A 23,298-nucleotide genomic window follows, 5' to 3' on the forward strand; every position below is an offset into this window, starting at 1 on the left:
CTGGGCATTTCAGTAATCACCGGTGATTGTGGGCCCTCCCCTGTGTGACATTTCACGAAGGGGGCGTGGCCTGTACCAGACCCACGAATAATGTTATATATATCAAAATGGCCCTCAGCAGAAAAAAGGTTCCCCACCCCTGTTATAAACAAAGACAAATTGATACTCTGCACTCACCAAAACATTATTAATGCTATTCTAGCTACTTCAGGCTGCACTCTATATTGAATACAGGGAATGATAATTTCCCATATATCAATATAGTGTTCATTCTAAAGGGGCACTTCTGCACGTGCGAGAAAAGGTTGTGTGTCTTAAGACATACGCCCCCTTTTCATCACTCTTGGGGAGTACCCGGCACTTACGGACATGCCGGGCTGTCCCCAAGCGCTCCTATCTCAGTGAATAGATGCTGGGCGCATTCGCTGGAGGCGACCGCTGCACCGCTATTTTCCCCACCCGCAGGACACTACAGTCCACGGGTGAGAACGGCACCCACAGGCTGTATTAATAGATGTAAGACTGACCAACTTAATGTTTTGATTGTAGTAAGTTTTACTTTATGTTTGACAGTGTTTGGCATAAAGAGTGAAGAATATTATGGGTTATTGTAATAGAATGATCTTACTTTCATATACTGCTGATTTAAGATTACTGCACACCTCCCCCATGAAAATGCATTTGTCCTTTGCAGAAATACGTTGCGAGGAATACGTCGCTCGGGGTCTCGCACCAAAGGGGGCGTGCTGTCGATGGTGAGTGACAGCACGCCCCCTTTGGTGGGCGTGCCGGGGGTGTGGCTGCCAGACGGAGGCGTTCCCATGGGAACGCCTACCGTCTGAAGCCGGCCCCACTGACATCAGTAATGATGTCAGTGGGAGTGATCTTGGCTCTGATAGAGCCAAAATCACTCCTGGGCTTGCGGCAGCGAGACCCTACCGCAGGGTCTCGTCGCAAGCCCGATGGTCGCGATGGTCTTGACCATCGCGACCATCTTTTTGGCCACTCGATTATGCTATGGGTGGTCACCCACAGCTATGCGAGCGGCCAGGAGGCCGCTCCATTTTCAGGTAGGAGGGCACTGATTCAGAGCGAGCGCTCTGGTCAGAGCGTTAGGCTCTGAATCAGGCCCTCAGTGTTTCTGGATTTATTTATCTTTTGCTGTTCATTTTGATGAAATTCCCTGACATACATTATTGGAGTTTCCTTAATATATGGATTCATGCTGGAACATATATACAGCATACTTTCCAACTCTCCCTGATTGTCAAGGGGACTCCTTTAAATAGTAGCAATCTCTCTGAAAAGTCTAGCTATCTCCCTAATTGCACATTACTCCCATTATGAGGCTGTGATTTAAAAAAAAAAAACCCCAGATATATACCTTCAAATAGGATAATTTCCCTGTATTGGTTATAAGGCACAATTATCCCAATGGCTACATGCATTATCTGAAAAGTATCAGTGTATATTTATCAATAAGTAGATCTTACTACTTTGGGGCTTGTTTACATATGGATTAGTGTTCACCCTATCTAGAAAGGTCACTTCAGCGCACGCTCCCGAAAAGGTGGCTTGGCCACGAGAAAAGGGGGCATGTCTCTAAGACGTGCCCCCCTTCATCACTCCTGGGACGCATGACCCGCACTTATACCGGGCTGCCCCCAAGCTCTCCTCTCTCTGTAAATAGATACCATGTGCTACACCGCTGTTTTTTCCCATCCGCGGGACACTGCGACCCACGGGTGGGGACGGCATCCTCCATGTTGTTTTAGCGGGACGCCACCAAAAGGGCAGGGTGTATTCTGCTTTTTTGAAATCCGGCAGGGCGCGGAGCCCCGCTAAAACCTAGCCTAGCGGGAGCGCTATGGATGTATAATTTTATGCCTCTCAGATGTAGCTATAGATCTTTTATTTCCGTTTTTTATACCTGATGAGTGCCCTTGTTATACTGATATTTGGAGTAGCCTTGAGATTATTTCAGATTACTTTTTTCAGTTGCACCATAGAAGATGTATTAATGTACTGTATGTGTATGCATTACATTTGGACTCATAGGGGTAAATTTACTAAAGGTCGATTTACAGGTCGATTTGAGGAGTGACTAACCTCTTCTCAAATCTAATGCAGTGAAAACCGTTTTTTCACTGCATTTACTATTATTCGATTTGTTTTGCGATTTGCAAAACAAATTCGATTTGAGTCTGTTTTGAACAGTGATTTGCAGTTCGATTTGGCATGTTCATGTCCAAATCGAACGGCAAATCACCCTTCAAAACGAACTGCAAATCCCAGACACGTTAGAACTGCTTTATGCTTTCACTTTCAGCATGAGCAGTTTGTTCTCACACAGATACATGCAGACATCAGTGAGATGCCTGCATGTATCTGCCTTGAAAAAGTGTTTAAAGAATTACATTTAAAAAAAACAAAAACGTGAGGGCCCCCCCAAAACAGACCCAGCCCCGGACTGTTGAAACCCAGTTCTGGCTGACTAAGTACAGGGAAAAAATGATGTAGGGTCTGCCTGTACTCAGTACAACCAGCAATGGGCTGTGGGAAGCAGGGCTGGTTATGGATTTACAGGGAAAAATTTGTGTAGGGTCTCCCTGTAAATCACAGAATCAGCCCTAGAGCCCTATGGACAAGGGGACAACTGGAAGTAATATAGGTGAGTATGTGTGAGTGTAGTATTGCACTTGGAATTAAAGAAACTTTTATGGGCACAAACCAAGAGGAGTATGTGGTGAGTACATGCCCACTTACTCGGTAGAAAGAGACACTGAGAAATCTTCTGTGGTAAAACATAAGGATAGAGTTTAAAGAAACCTTTGAGGGAACCGTAGCCTCTGTTGCATGGTGAGTGTGAACCAGTCTGTATTTTACAGAGGGAGAATCAGGAGGAAAAGGAAAATTGTGCGCGGTGAAGCAATTGATTTGCCTCCTAAATAGGACAGCGCTTGTGGACTATCTCAAATACTTTTTTGTTGCATCTTGGTAAAATATAGGAGTGGTGTTCCTAGGGGTAGACCGGAGCTGCAGTCTGTGGCGCAGGTCACAACCTAATACTTTTTTACTGGGTACTTACGTCATGGAAGGAATATACTCCCCGTATTCCATGTGTCTAGGTCCAGGGGTTTGGGCTGGGCATTGATGAATCAGTCAGGCCATTTGTATGTTTGATATTGATATGTGTAGTACTGGTGAGTAATATACAGGAGCTGCGTGCCAGTGAAGATGCTGGAAACCAACGCGCTGGCCGAGACTATATTCCCTGTATAGAGCTGGGCTAGACAAGGAACATACTGAATGCCCGCGCTCCTGGGAAAGTGCTAGAAGTGCCGGACAGGGTCTCTGACTCGCAGCTCTTGTGGGATGGTCAGAGCTCTGGCAGCTGACAATGTAAATATCAGCCACAGAGCCAAAGGGGGGCTTCAATGACAGTTTGGACAGTTAGGAGCAGCTAAGGTGGATTGGAGACTTACCTGGCAGCAGACAGCGGCAGCACCTGTTCAGGGGAGAGGAGGAGACACCTTGACAGAGTTCTGCAGCGGTGCTAGGCATCCGGTCTCAGACCAGAGTGATCATCTTCCAGGGCTCCGCCTCCAGGGAGTGACTGGAAGGGATCACCAGCCTGTGAGAGAGCAGATTGAGTGCTGTAATGCTTAGGGTTCCCGCTAGGCTGTTTCGGCAGGGCACTGCACCCTGCCCGATTTGAAATCACTGAAAAACGTCCTGCCCTTATGGCGGTGCCCCACTGAAACAGCCATCTCCACCCGCGGGAGGGGGGGAATGTCCACTGATCCAATCACCGGCGAGTGAATAGATTGCGCGCACTTGGACACGTCATCTATTCACACTGCAGGGAGAGCTTGGGGTCAGCACAGCATCTCATACCCCTTTCAGACATCTCGAGATTCCCGGGAATTTGGCCTGCCTCAGCCAAATTCCCGGGTAGCCGTGTCTGTCTGAAAGGTACCTGGTACCCGGGTAGCCACCCCTTCAATCGACCAGGGTTTTTCCCGGGGCTTAAGTCCCGGGAAATTACCCTGCTTCTGTCTGAATGGTGCCACCCGGGAATTTACTACTCCCGGGCAGCACCAAGCAGCTTTGACATGGAGTTGACAGCGCAGAGCGTCCTATAGGACACTCAGCGCTGCTGCTTGAGTTGACAGCGCAGAACATCCTATAGGACGCTCAGCGCTGCTGCTCACCACTCCCAGCGCCGGCCGGCTGTGCACAGAGAACCCCAGCCGGATGGTGTGGACACCTGCCGGCGGGTCTCTGCCACAGCGGGCCGCCTGCCATGCCGGTCTCCAGCGACACAGGACCCCAGCCGGACGTCGGGGACACCCGTGCTGGAGATCGCCGACTGGTCCCAGCCAATGTGGGCCACCCGCACTCCCTCTGGACCACCAGGGAATTAAAAGAAATACAAAGAAAAATAATAATAATAAAAAAAAAAATATGCATTATGGTTGGCCGGCTTCCGGCAGCTGAATGATGACATCATCATCATCAGATAGAGAGGGGATAGGCTAGGAGGAGCAGACGGCAATGAAGAGGCAGGTAAGCAGAAAAACCCTGCTCTTGTCTGAAAGGGGTCTACCTGGGAATTTCCCGGGTAGATGCTGTAGTGTGAAAGTCTTGACCAAATACCCGGGAATTTGCACAGGAGAAATTCCTGGGTCTGAGCAGGAAATTTCCCGGGTTGTATATCTGACAGGGGTATCAGTGAGTGCTGGGCACACCCCCTACAGTGATGAAGCGGGCGTAATGCAAGGACACGTCCACTTTACTAGTGTCCCCTTTTTTGGACTCTCGCACATAGCAGTACCCTCCAGCGACATCCACCCTGCCGAGCCTAGAAGGAATACTAAACGCTGGGTATACAATCAACCGCTTTGGCTACATCTGGCCTGACCTCACAACTCAGCGTGCATTTAAATTTGCCAATCCAGTTGTGACGTCAGTGTCGGCGGTCACTGCAGCAATTGTACGGGCAGTCAGCTGGTTGTCCATACACATCCAGATGATCGATTTTATATTGGCTGTGCTGCAGGGCCGACATGATATGTCTGAAGAACATCGTTCAGACATATCTGGTATACACACCCGCCGATGCACTCACAATATATCAAGTATGTACCCAGCATAATGGTGCATACACACGGTCAAAGTTCCTTGGTCGATTTGAACGATAACGACATCCATATATCGTTCAATTCGACCAGTTACTGGCCCCTTCAAACGATGGTCGATGCGCGGGCATGGATGGTCGATATCGACCATCGCCCGTGCATGCAGGCCAACCTGGTCTATAAAAGAAATAAAAAGTATATTTTAATACTGCAAAGGTTAAAACGAAGGAACAGCCAACAGAGGAGGCAGTGGCTATATTGAAAAATATAAATCCAGTAATTTTACAGATACTGCAAAAATCACTCAGTGAATGCATCTGCACATTATTAGTTTAGTAAAGGATAAAGGCATAATTTGGAGGAGTTTAGAGAGGGGTGCCACAATTATGTCCATTAACTGTTTCAGCGATCAGCTTAATTCAGTTTAAATCATCAACAAGGATGATGCCATTCACAGACAGGTTGTCCCTGCAGGACAGTCAATGCCGTTCTATCTTGCCGATATATTGGTACGTCTGGCTGTGTGTACGGACGATCGGTGGGTACACTGGCTGCAGTGACCTCTGACACTGACATCACAAATGGATCAATAGGGAGAGGGGCCCTAGATTGCACACCCTAAGCACAATGTGAGGTGCTACCTGCTGAGACTTGTAGTGCTGCAAGGAGAAAACAAAACGAATGCAGGTGCACACTCTAACCATGATGAACATAATAATAATACTGCTAAATTACATCTAAGAGGTTCATAGCATGATGGCCATAATCATGGGCCTGCCTACCATATCCAGGTGACCTCCATCAGGCAGGTCCCTAACACTTCTATGGAACAAATACAGGGCACGGGATCCCCCTGGCCAACCCAGCAGAACCGCCCCATGGCATCACACTAGTGTGAGATTTAAAGTGAAGGTTAAAGAATAATAAAGAAAAGCCTATGTGTTAAGTACTACATAAGTAGGAGGTTATAATTAAAAGTGTATAAAGTGCTACATATATAAAACAAACTAAAGTAGTGAAAAAGTGTACATTATGATGCCATGAAACAAATGGGTCGCTTGTTTGCAGGTTTTTTTTTTTTTTTTCCGAAAATGTTGCTTTTTTTTTTTGTCGAAAAAAACGTCCACTTTTGCCGCTAATTGAATACGGCCCTAAGACTGAAACTGTGGGCCTGATTCAGAGTTGAACGCTATTATATGTTCATGCAGTTGAGCGATTATCAGTGGTTTGTGCATGTGTCACAGCCTCATTGTGCACGCGCTACGAATAAATTGCGCTCGCTGTGAGGATTCACTGGCAGTTGATTGACAGAAAGACGGTTTTGTGGGCGGTTACAGAGACCTCAGACCAAAACGTGGGTGTGTCGGGGCTGGGAGAGTACTAGCCAGCGTCTGCAATCGCGCATGCAGAGAACAAAACTCCAGCGTCTTAAATACCACGTCCATTCTGAGTGACAATAGACTCATTCGAGGAGTCAATGTTTTGAGGATCTTCGTCCAATGCTGCATTTTGTGTATGTAGCTGCGAGGGCTCCAGTGGGCATCGCCATACAAACTCTGCTGGGTGATGCATTAGCATATTTTACCAAGCTGCAAAATTTTGCATTAGTGTACAACTCTGATCAGGCCCTGTATCAGCATCCACTAAAGTTGTATGTGCACAAACTATGCCTCAACATACCATAACAATCTAAAACACTCAGTGGGGCCGCCCCCAAGCGGCAGGCGTTCCTTCGCTCCGGGGCTTGCGCACGTGCAGTGCGCACTGCCCGGACATCGCCCCAGGGCACCACCATAGTGCCCTGGGGCAGCTTGGCTGGGGGTCCTGCGCTCGGGATTTGAACCCTAGTATGTTAGGGACCTACCCGAAAGAAGTTACCTGGATATGGTGAGTAGGCCCATAACCTTGGCCATGATTATGCTAAAAACCTCTATTGATTGCAAAATTTTATTGCATATATATATATATATATATATATATATATATAATTAATCATTTGCAGTTGTGCACCTGAGATTTGTCTGTGTCTGTGCCTGCAATTAGTCTCATCAGGTAGCACCTCCCATCATATATATATAGTGAGGTTGTGCAGTCCAGAAATCTTTCCCAGGTTAAAGTATATTGCGTGGTGTTAGGAATATAGGTATCCAGTGGCGGATTTTGCCTAGGGGCTGCGAGGCTGCAGCCCCCCCCAATAAAATCCACCACCTCTGTGTAGTCAGTGCAGTCCATGATAGGTAGGACTAGGACATTTGGTAAGTGTGGGGCAACTCGCTATCTAGTTCAGCACTTGATGAGACGGTACACAGGGTAAGGGAGAGCATACAGTATCGGGGTCGCTGAAAGGACTTAGAGACAGAACACAAGGAATAGAGGAGGCATTGGTAGAGCTAAGGAGAGAACAAGAGAAGAGAAGGACCTGCCTGTATACTGTAGAGACTGTAGCACATGAAATTCCCAGCAGGTCAGCAATTCCACGGCCAAATTCACTTAGATCACATTTCTTCCACATTCTGGTGCTTGGTCTGAACAACAACTGTCACCCTAACAAAATACTGTTCAGTAAAGGATAGCATGAGCACACACAAGGATCTACTGTGCACTCACTGTACCACACTATCAGGGAGTTACCCTTTCACAATCATCCTGTGCAAGTTATACTATGAAAGCAAGTGTTCTGAAACTTAAAATAAGTGTTGTTTGTGGGCAGGGTCATCTAGGCTTAGAACTTCTCTTCCCGGGTTATATAGCAGTGCTATTTACAGTGACTGTTGTTGGCCGTTAGTGATCAGTATTCATACATAGCGCCCTTATGGACCTCTGCAGTGCGAAACTAATTGGCAACTATGTGTGTGTGGTGGTGCAATTCACGGCATCATGCAGTGGCCATGACGATCCGATTCGGTACTGCCAAATCTACTCCATCTCCTTAATTGGTCTATTTATTAGTGTCTAAGCAACATAATAAAAAGAAGCAAACCTCCTCATATGTATCATTAAATATGAATTCAGTTATGAAATGTCAGTATTTGTCACTGGTTTTAAGGTGCGTACACACTAGACGATTTGCTCCATGAGCGATATCGTCTAGTGTGTCCCCAACAGGGGTTGTGCTCAGTGTTGTTATCGACATTGAGCACACACACTGAACGATATAGTTCAGTGCCGGCCACCCTCCTTCATCCCCGAACATGCAACTACCTGACAATATCCTCAGGTTGGCCTGCATGTACGGGCGATGAACGACAGTGACCAACGGCCTGCGGGAGCGTGCATCATTAGTCGTTTGTCGTTATCGTTCATCGTTTTAGCATACACACTGGCCGATATAGTGAACGATAACGATATCGTTCAGTCGCTTAAAATTTCGGCAGTTGTGTACGCACCTTAAATCTATCACCAGTGTCACATCTAGAAGTGCTTCAATACTATACCTCCCTAGCAAGGAATCCTATCACTTTGGAGGCATTAAACCCATTATAGGCTGATATATGTTTTGTTTGTGCTGGTAACATGATAATGTAACTTTAAAAGAAACAGTCATACATTGGGATTAAATAAGATCAAATATTTAATGTAAACATCTGCTAGAAAAAAAACTATATGGTGATATAGATATGGGCAGGAATCTGCACAGCCCATCAATGCAAGAACTAACAGCACATGAAGTACGGGCAGTGACTGTCCCATGGGTGCCTTTAACACAACTAAGCCGCGTATCCACTAGCAGATATTAATGAGCGATTAATATCCGACATCGTAATCGTGCAATCACTCATTAACCATGCATGAATCGGGCATGAAAGTGTCAAACGACCAGCGATGCGCGCTCCCGCAGGTTGTTTTCGACATCAGTCATCGCCTGAACATGCTGGTCAATCTGCCGAAAACAACATGTTGACAATGTTCAGGGATGAGGGAGGGTGCCTACACTGAACGACATATCGCAGGGGAGGAGGAACCACTGTACGATTACAATGTTGTATTCGCACTGTCGTTCCACTATCTGCTAGTGGATACGCACCTTTAGGGTAGGTATCCATCTGTACCTTATAACATAATAAACTGTGAAGGGTACCCAAAAATCCAACTGCACCCAGATTAATAATTTGCCATTGTTTCCTGCCATGACAGTATAGAAAGCACGGCCAGGAATCAGCGTAGCCCATCAATGCAAGAACTCAAACAACAACACATGCATTGTGGTGGTGGGAGGGGGGGGTCTTTAACACTACCAACTCTACCTTCTAACATAACAAACCAACTCGGTGCTAACTGAATCTGATAACTGCTCTTAAGTGAGAGGGGGGGTTGTATGAAGTCTTCTGCATCTCAACAGAAATACCCCTGTATATATGGTATATACAGATGTGTCTACATATATCTATCCTTCGTGTGCTACAAGTCGCGCTACACAACGCGGGAGCTCCATGTGATTCGGTAGCACCGAGCGTATTTTCGTGCAACATTTTTACCTTCAAATGCGTCTTGTTCGCACAGCGATGCGAATAGTTAGCACAACCAACTTCTGCTGATTAAAATTATATACAGCATGCCTATATTCTGTGTGCGACCGCGGGGGTATCTGCATATGAAACGTTACGTTACAGTGTTACAGCCGCTGACACTGTAATGTAGCATTTCGCATGCAGATACACCCGCAGTCGCTCACAGAACATAGGCATGCTGGATATCATTTTAATCAGCTGAAGCTGCGTGTGCTAACTATTTGCATCACTGTGCAAAGAAGACGCATTTGCAGGTAAAAAGTCGCACGGAAAGACGCTCGGCGCAATAGAGTCACTCCACTGCATGGTATGACTAGAAGGGCTGTTTAGCGCTCAAGGAGGCTAGATGTTTAAGGACACATCTGTAGTGTATATCACTGAAACAGGCTTATTTACTTCTGCAAAGCTATGTTACGGTACAGGCGAGGCAAATGTAATATATGCAGACAGATTAAAGGTGCGTACACACTGGGTGATTAAAGTGGACTACTGAACAATAACGATATCATTATCGTTCAGTCGGCCACTTTATCGTCCATTTTTAACACAAAAACGATGAACGATAACGACGCGCGTTCCCGCGGATCGTTCGTCATTATCGTTCATCGGGTTAACATGCAGGCCAACCTGACTATGTCGTCAGGTTGCTGCATGTTATGGAATGGGGGAGAGAGCCCGGCGCTGAACGATATCGTTAATGATATCATTCAGCGGGTGTGCTCAATGTCATGAACGACATTGAGCACAGCCTGCAGGGGGGACACTAGACGATATCGCTCAGGGAGCATATCGTCTAGTGTGTACGCTCCTTTAGAGTTGGCAAGGGTGTGTGCTACCTGAACTGTGTTTAAAAATAAAGCTGGTCCAGTATTTGTGTGCTACATGCAAATGAAAGCAGTATTTACCATGCATACAAATAAATAATAAATATATGCATTTGTACTCCTTGTAATACTTACTTGAAAACTCTCTCCAGGTAAATCCCAGAACAATTCTGTCCTATGGGTGGGGAGCATGGCGCTGCCGCAAATTGCTGTACTTTACAGCGGTGAGGGGCTGTGTGTCGTTGTGACCCTGTCACTGCTGTTGAAAACCACAATTCGATTACAGCGGGGATGCTACTAAGTAATTTGCAGCCTAGAAGTGATCTGTGAAGTAACTGGATGTCTTTGTTATTGAATTCTGGAGCTGTGTGGCACATAAGTCAGACTGAATTGTGTACTCGCACATTTTTGCTGCAGTTGTGCCAAACAGCCCCTCTCAGAAAGCCAGGTCCGGTGATACTCTGCTAGTGTCGGGTGTCTTTTTTTGAGTCTTTTTGCCGAAAATGCATCTAAGTTGCAGTGTGATTAGGTTGCACCAGTAGACTGTGCTGATTAATACCCCTTTTCCACTCTGTTAATAACCCGGTTTATTGCAGGGTCTACCTGGTATACGGCTGGTGGGTAAGGGTGCCAAAAAAATAACCCAGGTCCAGTGACCTGGGAATCCAACAGGGTAGTGACCAGGGTTGGACACAGGAAGGACCCAGGTAAACGGGTAATATCTTGCGCTGCATGGCGTATTGAGGATAGATGTAGGAGGGCACATCTGTATTTGGATAAAAAAGATGCACACGAGGGTATTGGGGAGACTAGATAGTGGATGTAAAGACAGTGTATGTATACATGAAAACATTAGAATAATCGAATGTATAAGAGTGTTCTTTACTGAGAACATAGAGCACACTTAAATGTCATTTCAAATGTCAAAGTTGTAGTAAAAGAAAATTATAAGACATCCCTTAAATAAGCTGCAGGCACATACATATGTTGCATATCTGTCTCATCAGGACAATAATTGTCTCAACAGTTATGTGAAGCACCACCTCTGTGGCAGCCCACTACTGGGCCTGGGGAAAAAATTATCTTAAAACGGCAGCATTTCTCTGTATACAGTTTATTTTTCACAGTTGTTTCATGTACACCTGTCACGCCCAAAGTGATCAAGGACTAAAAAATGTTTTAAGACAGTTGTAAAATATAGTGGAAATATAAATATTGAATAAAACATATTTTGTAATCCATAAATGTTCCTAAATATATATTGGGAAATGGGTTTTTTTTTTTTTTAAATATAAACTATATAGGTGTTTTTTTATTGTTTTTCTAAAAAAAACAAAACAAACAAAAAAAAACCTAAGTATGCAGCTTAAAAAAGGTAGGATTTGACAAATCTAACCAGTTTTTTGCAATCCGAAACCTCATGATCTTAAAATTAATAGATGAGTTCAAACTGCTTTATAGTGAGCAAGACTTATGACATTTTACCATCCTGATTAATGTGTGAAATCTATATCCTGTTAAATTTTCTATGGTTTCTTTTTTGTTTCTGTTTTACAAGTTGTTGTGTTTTTGTTTTGTTTTTTGTTACTGTTGTGTGGAGAGAGCCAGCTGTTTTTGGGGTCCTGGAAGCATCAACACTAAGAAATCCTTAACATCTACATTAGCCACTGATGATATCTGGAAATTCCCTGTGATTTATAGCCATCTATGTAAAACAAGGAGCTTCAGCAAATCAAAATAAATGTTAACTTACCCAGTGCCAAATTGCCATGAACATCAACTACCTTTTGATTCTGACTTTTGACTTATGTGTTATAAAACATGCAGAAATTATTTTTTATTTTTCAACCTTTAAGGAGCATCTCTTTTTTTTTTTTTTTTTTTTTTTATTCTTGGAGAACAGGAAGTAGAAATAATTTGCTGTCTGAGCTTAGAGGCCATTTTGTTTGTGCGTAATACCCTTTACATTAGAGATATTCCACGTGACATTCTTCCTATTATTTTTGTTTCACCAAGACTTCATCCTTATTATATATTAACCATAGCACAGGGCTAAAGCAGTTGTCTTCGTAGTGTTCATTCTAGCACCCTGCACCTGTCACAACCCATATAGTTCCTCCATCCTGCCTGCAGTATCGCTCTATGCTCTGGTGCTTTTTGCACACTCTGGTCTATATCTGAGCAGTTTGTAGCATCAGTTGAATGTGCTAGAAGCACCAGAGCAGAGAGCTACTCCCCAGGCAGGAAAGCGGAACTGCAAGGGTTGTGGCAGGTGCAGGGTGCTACAATTAACACTATCAACATCTATTTATAGATCATAAATTACACAGAGTGTAGATTACAAATTGCATAAATTGTGTATTTTAAAAATGACTGTGTGGAATGATATTCTGCAGATTGGTGTAGCAAAAAAAAAAAGGACTTAAAGATTGTACCACCATAAATATTCTATACAACATTTTGTTTGACCGCAAATTTTCACCACATCTTCAGTCAACTTTACATCAGTTTTGGTTGGAAAAAGCCTTTTTTTTTTCTTTTTCTTTTACGAGAGAGAAATTTATACTTCCCTACGACCTGGGACAACAACAGGAATTAATTATACTTCTAAATCCAGAATTGTGTATGTCGTTTTTATCAAGTAACCACGAAGGAAACACATTCTTGGGTGTGCCAGGCATTTACAAGTTGTAAAATATAATTAGCAAAATTGTAGTACAATGAAGATTCGTCAGCATGGATCAAGAATGGTGTGTTACTACTGCAAACACAAGCCTAGGAACTGACTGGGAGGTGGTGGGGTTGAGTGTGTGTATGTGTGCGTGCTCATGTGTGTAATGGTGTAGCTCCATAATGCATTTAAATAGAGATTTTATTCAACATTTGTCATTTTACATTAATGGGATATTAGAATGTTTGTTTCAAAATGCAGTAGATCAGTGGTTCCCAAACTCTGTCCCCAGGACCCCAAACAGTTCACGTTTCCAGGTCACCCAGCAGGAGCACAGGTGTAGTCATTACTCAATGACATGTTTTACAAGATCCACAGATGGAGCTAATTATTCATTTGTGATTCTATGAGGAGACCTGGAAAACATACAATGTTGAGGACCGATGAGAACCTATGTACTAGATAATAGGCAGCCCTTCCTCTAGGACATGTCAATCATCCCTCTGCAGATCTTAAGGCAAACCCAAAGCCTAATTAGCAAAATGACATGTTGGGTGGATCTTCCAGTTTTCCTGCCTAATGATGCTTTTAATGATTCATAAAGAAAGAATTCAAAATGTTTCCTTTATCTTAAACCACTGCTTTTATGGGAATCCCTAGGAAAGCAAGTGTATATTGATGATGAGCAAGTTTTACTATTGTGTGGTGTCCACATCTTAGGGCTTATTTTATAAATGTTTTAAATGGAGCCCATCACATCCAATAATACGATATTAGCTTTTCATTCATCTGGCTGCACAAAACTTTGTCATTATTTACACAAACTGGATTTATTTTAAAGCATGCATGAAGCATTGCACAGCCATAGTGGTCAGTATATATGGGGTTTTAGGAAAACGTAGACTGGCTTTTACCGGTAATGATCTGGGATGCATTTTCTCAAAAGCCCATGTACTGTACTGCATATTGTAGGTCTATTTTCAAATAGGAATCGGTGAGCCCTGTGCTGCACTATATTAGCAGTGTGTTTACACATATGGGCAAATGTGACACTTACAAGCTGGATAACTATTGTTTGTGTAAAGGGTCCTAAAGCTGGTATCTGATTGGTGGTTATAAGTTACCGCACATTACTGGTCTTGACATCCTATGTAAATAAGTTGGAAGCGCCTGCATCCAGAGTACTCTTCCTACATGCCTGGTAAGGTGTTTCAAAGGTATTTGTTATTTTTAGAATTCCCGGTGTATTTTGCTTATTCTATTCAGCACTACCTGAGATGCTTTTGCACATTAAACCATAATAATAGCCTGGATACAGAAAATACAAAGCTCATACCATTTCCCACGATTACTCGTCCAACTGTTCAAGCTGTAGAATGTCCTGGCTAATGTACTATGATAGACAATAAACGCCCCCAGATATAGATAAAGGAGTGGTCACATTTTATCGAAGATGGGGACAGTATATCGATACACTGGATCCGAACACACAAACCCAGGGGTTCCAAATCTTTGAATCCAGGTATTGGTAACGTCATAGAAAGTTGCTCCAGGCACCCTAATATATGCTAGGTGAAGTAATTTAAGGGATAGTAAATTATTACTCAGTAAATTAGTAACATTTATAACCATCTACTAAGTTGAGAATTGGAGTACTGGGTTGTCTAATTCATTTTCTTATGCCCCTCCCCTTTGTGTGTTCTCATGTCTTACCCTACTGTATGTCTGTTTATTTTTTATTTTTAACTGTATATATATTTCAGTATGACCATTCCTATTACTGTTTTCGAACACTGTTGTGTTTCAACATTTTATTTTTCAGACGTATTGCTATTTGAATAACTTTTACTGAGATACAATATAATACTTATATTGAAGTTATGGGGATTTTTGACATGTTTCTATACTTATGTGCATATTGCCTCAGGCTGGTCCAAGGCATTTACTATCGCAACAGATATGGTCCTGTGTTAAATGGCTGTTGATCGAATTGTATCATTAGGATATGTATATATCTATTGTTTTATTTTGTATTCTGTATGAAAGATTTTAAATAAATGATTTTAAAAAATATATATATTTGAAAATACATTTTCTATTATTAATAGGAGTAGAAGGCTCTCTATTGCTGTTCTGCGAAGTGAAAATAAAATGCAGGACCACAATGATATTAACATTATCATGCAAAATGATAGTCAGCAAATCCACATAATACTTTTTGTACAAAGCTTCACAGGGTTATCAGTACCTTTGTCTTACTCAGCAGCATTGCTGTACAAAAGGCAGAGTATGCAGTTTTCATTTCTTTAAACAACTCTTGTCTTACATTTTTGTTCCATTTGGGTACAAAGTACCAGCTTAGAGTCTGTCCCTCTCACTGAAGTCATTACATTACGCTAAGTTGGCTGCAGTATCAGACTGCTGTCTCAGTATTCCAGTATGTCTCAGAAAAGTATCCTAATACATGATAATAAAGTGGTTGATTTATAGGATGATTATAATATAAGCCTGTTTATAGTTATTGGGTGGTACAGTAGGTGTGTCCTTACAGCGATGGAGGCATGGGCTGGGCATTGTCTGTGTGGAGTTTGTATGTATTTGTCCTCCAGTTTCTCAGGTCTACTTCCTTAGTCCAAAAACCTACTCAGATGGTGAATTTACTGCTGACAAAATGGACTCTAATGGTTGTCTAGTAGAACGTTTTGGCTTTAAGTTCCAGTACTGCAGGGACATACAGTATGTGAATATTTAAAATATTTTTCCTAAATCTTTACATAATATATCTTTTATATACCTAAACATTAGTATTAATATTTATATCATACAGACAATTCTCTGTGACAGCAAAACATATCTGGCTGTCATGCCCAAGGGGACAAATAGTAAAAGCTCCTCCAATTTGGCAACTACTAAGGCACAGTTTATCAGTGATGCTTGTATTCACTGTGAGGTATGGACAGAGGGCCTGATTCAGACCCGCTCGCGAGCGGGTCGATGTTTGGCCACTGCGCTTGCGCACGCCGGAGCCGGCTCCGACGTGTGCATTCGCGAGACCCGGCTAGCGACGGTCGCTCCGGGTCTCGCACCAAAAGGGGGCGGCTGTCGATTTTGATCAACAGCTCGCACCATTTTGGAGGTGGGCGGTGGGGTGGATGGCCAAACGGAGGTGATGTCAGTAGTGAGCTTCCAGCTCTTTTAAGAGCCAGAAGCTCACTGGGGCGTTGCGGGAACGAGACCCTACCGCAAGGGTCTCGTCGCAAGCCCCGATGGTCGAGACCATCGCGACAATCACCTGGCCGCTCGCAATAGCTGTGGGTGGTCACCCACAGCTATGCGACCGGCCAGGAGGCCGCACAAAAAAAACCCTACTTCTAACTTAATAAGTGTGTGTGTGTGTGTGTGTGTGTGTGTGTTCATGTATGTGTGTGTACGTATGTGTGTAGATGTATATGTGTGTGTGTGTATATATATATATATATATATATATATATATATATATATACACATATACACACACACATCTGCATGTATAATATATTTAGTTTTTCTTTTAATCGCTGTTTGTTTTTTAAGTAAACGTTTCTGCTCTCTTACGTAGGCTGTGCTAGAAGACCATAAGGGCCATGTGGATATATTGTCACCGAAACGTCTGACTTTGTGACCGTGAAGAATGATACATTGTGCAGTGTTCGGGTAAAGAAAGTGAACTATTTTGAGTACATCTTGACAGCTTGGACACTTCAACAGAAATTGCCAATAAAAGTAAGAAGACACAAATATGTTGTGTAATATGCAAAAACATTAACTATAGAGCGCACAGTACTCTGACACTGCCCACCAGTGAGGTAATACTCCAGTAGCTGCACAAACTCCTTCTTGCAGGGCAGTGTGATCAGTAGACATTTGCAGTATGTACAGCATGTATTACTGTTTGTGTGTGTCACCTTGGGATAAGTGATGAGCCATACACTACTGAAGATTACTCTAAAGGCCCACACACACGTTACAATTTTTTACACGATTTGGCAGTTTTCGATCGATTGGAACGACCAATCGTTTAAAAAGTGCCATGTGTGGGGATGGTAACGATGCCGATGTGCGCTCCCGCCGTCACTGATCGTGTTTGCTGATTTCTTGCACCTGCAGAAAGATATCGACCTATCTTTCACGATTTGGCCTACATCGTTTTGTGTGTCTGCACGATGCGATGGATGATGAATAATTTGCCGTCCGTTTTCCTGGACGTGCATCGTGAGGTTGTTTGCTGCAAACGATATATCGTTAACAATCCATCTAAGTAGTTTAGACGTTTGTACAATCGTTCCATGTGTAGGCACAATATCGTTTGTTCAGTATTTCAAGGGGAAACGCAAACTAGATTGTATCTTTTGCAAATCGCACCGTGTGTAGGCCCCTTAAATCCACAACGTTCAGTTAAGATTTATTATTATTAGACTTACTAATCATAATATGTTCAAAACACCAGTTAATTTTTTTAAATACATTTAAACCAATTTTGAACAGAAACTAAAATAAGTGTGTGTAATAAAGTAAAAGGCCTTAAATTAATGAGTTAATCATTAAGGGTTGTCGGTTTCCTTTTAAGGTCACAGAATAAAGTATGGCAAAATCACGATCAAGGTCACCCAGGTGGAAACCCAGGTAAATATGTATGAGTTGTGCTAATCTTATGTGTACATGTAATTATTTAGCCACTAGATTGAAAGAGCGAGAGTGAATTCTGCCTGCTCAGCCATAACTGATAGTCAGTAGTCATTTGGATTCAGCCAAGATAATGATCAACCAAAAATATCTGCTCCCAATAACCTTATAGTATCCTATGATAATAGATGCCCATAAATCTCCTAGATGGTCACTGGTCTAGGATTATTGGAATTTTACTTACATCGACTTTTTATTACAGCATTGTTAAAAAGTAAAGTAAGACATTTTTCCTCTTATAAAACTCAAAATGCAGTACCCATCACACAGAAAGAAACAAAGGAGCAAATTTATTAAAGTGAGAGTTTTTAGAAGTGGAAATGTTGCCCATAGCAACCAATCAGATTCTACTTAACATTTATCTAGAGCCTTCTAGAAGATAATGGCTAGAATCTGATTGGTTACTATGGCAACCTCTCCACTTCTAAAAACTCTCACTTTAGTAAATATACTAGCTGTTCTTCACATTCAGACTTGCTGCTCTAACCACACCCTTTTGCGTGAGCCCACCAAGTTGTACACATCTTACTTGCCAGTCACTCAGACAATGAGTGCACCCTCCATTCCTCTCCAGTTCCACACTGATGTAATATAGGAATGCTCAACTCCCTACACAAAATTCAATATTTCCCTTTAGTAAGTGAATGAGACAAGATATTGGGTGGATTTATGTTTCGACAAATACATAATTTATACCAGATATATGATTCATCTGTTATTAACAGGTTTTGGTATACTGTATATTGATTTGTAATAATTTTATTATTATTTATTTATTAACAGTTTCTTATATAGCGCAGCAAATTCCGTTGCACTTTACAATTTGAATCAACATTAACATTATACTGGGTTGTAAAAGACATACATACATGACATACATAAGGGTAAGAGGGCCCTGCTCGCAAGCTTACAATCATTTTAAATGATTTGCTGTTTTGTTCTGTTATGTTTAATGTTTTTATATTGTTATTTTATACTATGTGAAAGCCTAAAGTTGGGTACACACTGGGCAATATATTGGCCGTTCAATCGAATGACCAATATATTGCAAGCACGTTGGCGGCTGTGTACCCCCTTTAAAGACGTCGTTCAGACATATAGCATCTGGCTGTGTGTGCAGCCCACCACCCGTACACTTGCTGCAGGGACTGATCTTACAGCTGGGCAGGCAATTTCAAATGCCTGCCCAGCTGTGACGTCAGGACAACATGTTGAGCGGCCGATTGGTAAGTGTGTATACGAATCGGCCGCTCTGTCGGCACAGTGGCCAGTCGGCCATCAGGTCAACCTAGTGTGCACCCAGCTTAAGAGAGAGAGCACTGCTACTCATTTTACAATTTTCTTACATAACCATTGCACAAGATTAAGAATTCATAGCAGACATAGCTCAACACAACCTGTAGACTGGATGACTGTAGACACCACCAAAGTAATTTAAGTTAATCACAAAATATTATGCATGCCACAAAGACAACCATACAGGCATTTTGGTGTGAATTCATGCTTATGGAAAATACGGAAGGTGTGTATATATAAGTATATATATATTTTTTTTTTTATTAATTTATTTATTTTTATAGACCACTGCCATACAGAAGTCCAGAGCACAAGAGACATAGACACTTCCAAGATAACTACGAAGATCATGATGGATTCCGTAGAGAACCAAGAAGACCAATACACTGGGAAGATGACAGACATGGACAAAACAATTGTAAAACTGCTCCATATAATCGCTTTAATGATAAATTACATGAACTTGACTCATTTGCCTCAGATTTAAGAAAATCTCCCTTTGAGACGTCCAGTCGTCTGAGGAGAACACACTCCCCAGAAAGACGAGGAGATGGCAATAGGAGATTCCCAACAAACTATCCTGAGGATCCTCCTCACAGAGACCACAATAGAAATGTTTATAACCATAGAAATCATGAAAGAAATGCGCATAGTGATGCAAACGGTTTTAAAACTGCAAGACGAGATGACAATTTTCACAGTCCATATCATAGAGAACATGATAGGGACTGGCGTGAAACCGAAAATCAGTGGAACCATCAAGATCACACAGAACGTTATTTGCCTCCACCCAGAAGAAGATCCAAAGAGTTTGTTGATCGAAACTCATTTCAGAAGAGGTAGAGCATGTTATGTCATGTTTTTGTAAACATGTTTGTTTCTTTTAGATATTTTTGTAGTCAATTTATTGCTCATGTTGCAAATGCACAGTACTAATTTAGTCTAGTCTTGTAAAGTAATATGGACATGTTGTTGAATTTCTGATTTGCTTACATTATTTCCACACACAATTGTAATATTGATTTACATCAACAGGCATCATGATGATTATGATCACCGAGAACAGGAGCAACCTACTAAAAGAACTAGAGAAACAGAGAGACTTGACAGTCGGCCACCACTGAGAAACTCGCACTGGAAGGATGACCATTCATTAACACCATACCCTGACAAGACTTGGCCAGAAGACACCGATCTTAGAGCTCCCAGTCCTATTGTGTACCAGACACCATCAGGAGAATTTACAAAAATAGAATATGACTATAGCCATAGGTCCCCATCCTATGTAAAAGTTGAGCCGATTTTGTCAAGTGACTGCAGTGAGAAACGCAGCTGGCATGAAGAAAGAAAAAACATTCCTACCAGAACTTCCCAACAAAGCAAATTATTGGATATAGGCAGCAAAGAAAGGGAAAAATACTCTGAATGCCCCAGCGAGCCATCCACTAAATACAATGAAAGAAAGGGTCACAATAGGGCCAGTTTAAAAAATGACTTTGATTTGAGGCACCAAAATCATAAGCACAAGGAAAGAGGGAGGAAAGAAGATTTCCAGAAGGTACCAACCCCTCCACGTCAACTGAGAAACCAAAGCCCCAAATCTCCAAACCAAAAAGTCATATCGAAGATCACTCCTGAAAAGGAAACTATCATGGTTAATTTGGCTTTGAAGAATCCGACAGATAATTATAGGTATTGTGTTTACTTAATATTATTCTTGAATATATATTTTTAGGGGGTTCTGTGAGGCAGAGGTAAATGTTCATGCTTCTTTTATCTGTGGAAGCGGGGGAAAAGTCACATATTCTGAAGTGCGTTTGAACGACCCAGAATTTTTCACTGTGGAATAAAATTCAGTATTTTGTGGAATTGGAGAAACAATGTAGTTGCTATTAATAGGAATAAGATCATTGTAGTGTTTTGTATGAACAAGAAAATAACTACATTGCAAAGAGTTGAAAAAAATTAAAAGTCTTCTTTTCAAGTAAAAAGAAAAAGGAACTGAAAACAGGATCATCAAAATATTTACTTAAAAGGTCACGCTCCCATCATACATGACAGACGTGCGGCTCATATGAACTGTTCTTCCAAGCCTAATATTTTTCGCAGAAATCATCCTTGGTAATTGTTATTGCGCCCAGTGACTAAACACTCCAATTAATCTGTGGAACCTAATTAGACGATTTTGATGAATGAGTAAATGTTTTTACTCCCCAAAGAAAGCAGGGGAAAATTTAAAAAAAGTTTCCATGTGACCGACTTTACTGGAACAGAAATTGTTGCCTCTGTCAATCAAAATAGTCTCTGTTATGTGGAAACTAGTGATGTGCTGCAAATGCCATGGACATATTATTCAAAAAACAGAATTCTAACTACTATACAGTCATCAAAGTTAATTATGTTGTTTATTCATAACCTTGTCAAATCAGATTCTGCGTGACGGGCACTAACCATGGTTGAGAAGAGGAAATTCAAGTTTTAAGCTCCTGCATCTGTTTAAACTTTACCTAATTAACTACAAGTTGGTTTCCTCCAATCTAGGAGTGTTTAGCCATGAGTTTATTGGATGTCAGCAGGTCTGCTATACAGTCCGTAACAGAAATACAGTTTAGAAGAATGATACAACAAAATGGGAGGAGCCTTTTATATGAATATATATGGAGAGACCGCAGGATTGGACGAAATGTGTTCCTTTGGGTGTGTGACCGAATAATAATGTTGGATCAGTTAAGTCGATGTTTGGCCGTCATTTTGATGATGATGATTTCCCTGTTAATATGGAAGCCCATCTGTTAAATTGGAGAGAATACAGAAAGTCAACTTTTAAGCAAATTAGAATATTGTATAAAAATAACAAAGGAGTTTTAAAGAAGTTTATGATGAAAATGAGGTCACCATTACAGTAAGATTCATCTACTTGATGATAACAGTGAAGTCAGCTGCTTTCTAGAACACAGCACTTGTATGGGAAGTCACATTAAATTTTTCTCGCCTCACACATTTTTGGTAGCACAAAGTAATCTAACCTAACTACTGAAATGTATATTTCAAGACGAAAAGCATAATATAGTATTTGATGATTGGGTGGCTTCGTATATTGCTATGTAGATTTACAGCAACAATTTGGATCCTGTTTATGACCTGAAAGAGCAAAAGAATTGTCGAGAAGGTAAGGGGATGTTCCATGCTATACATTATACACATTTTTGTTATCTAATTATATATATATATATATATATATATATATAATTTTGTTTAAAGCATACAATGAACCTATAATGTTGAGATGCCATATAGTTCCTTTATATAGTCATTTCTTTGAATCAATTCTCAAAGGGTTACACAAAGTTTTGTTTGCCATTTTCCTGCCTTACCACGGCCTCTGCTGTTGTTTTTTAACTTAACATCAGGACTTGCAGAGTTGTTATCACTATTCTACAACCTTCCTCAAATCTCTATGCCTTCCTAAACCACTATGTTAGGCAGTGCTTTGTGTTCAAGTTCCTGTAGCGGTTACAGAGGTCATTGTCCTTGCCCCTTTTTTTCTAGACCGTCCCATGAACACTGGGACAACTATAAAGAAATGCAATCAAAGCCAGAAGCAGTTGAAGGCGAGAGGAATTATGAAGGAAGGCAGAGGTTGGGGGAAGATATGCAAAAAAGGTATTTTCTTTTATCCCATGAATGTTTGGAATAACTGTCAGTTGGAGAAGTGCACATTACCAACAAACTATTTATGACGAACAGTCATTAAATGCACTTTAATGCTTGAGTTTCATGAACATTTACAGTAGATTATTGAGATGTTTGCAGAATAGTGTGTTCATTTGCTGTACATAATATTGCATTATTCTTAAAAGTGAAGTCCAGTTTTTATGGTGATTACATTAAAAATAACAGCATTCATACAAGCATTTTTGTAGTTTTATGTTTTACTATCTCTTATTCTGCATACACACGTAAACATTTTCTGTCCAACCATCCATCTAGTTGATTGGTTGGCATGAAAATCTGGTAACGTATGGGAGTAACTGATGATCACCAATTTGCTCCTAAATGCCAGAAAACAGATGAAAATGGTCCTCAGACAAGTTTGTTAAATGTTTGATCTAAACAATTTGTTCAAACAGTTTTTG

The 23,298-nt window shown here is 41.7% G+C and overlaps 1 protein-coding gene across 4 annotated transcripts in view; it reads left to right on the plus strand.

Moving 5' to 3' along the window:
• Positions 1 to 23,298, plus strand: part of BCLAF3 (BCLAF1 and THRAP3 family member 3) — an 88,587-nt gene that overhangs the window by 32,536 nt on the left and 32,753 nt on the right. For all 4 annotated transcript variants that reach the window (XM_088451613.1, XM_088451611.1, XM_088451609.1 and 1 more), the window contains exons 2-6: positions 16,743 to 16,906; positions 17,751 to 17,806; positions 19,447 to 20,001; positions 20,198 to 20,854; positions 22,712 to 22,825. In XM_088451613.1, the coding sequence (XP_088307739.1) occupies positions 17,766 to 17,806; positions 19,447 to 20,001; positions 20,198 to 20,854; positions 22,712 to 22,825 (1,367 nt within the window). In that variant the 5' untranslated portion in view covers positions 16,743 to 16,906; positions 17,751 to 17,765. The remainder of the gene's footprint in view (positions 1 to 16,742; positions 16,907 to 17,750; positions 17,807 to 19,446; positions 20,002 to 20,197; positions 20,855 to 22,711; positions 22,826 to 23,298) is intronic.

Source organism: Taudactylus pleione, unplaced genomic scaffold, assembly GCF_031769625.1.
Source record: "Taudactylus pleione unplaced genomic scaffold, aTauple2 ptg000026l, whole genome shotgun sequence".
Classification (NCBI taxonomy): domain Eukaryota; kingdom Metazoa; phylum Chordata; class Amphibia; order Anura; family Myobatrachidae; genus Taudactylus; species Taudactylus pleione.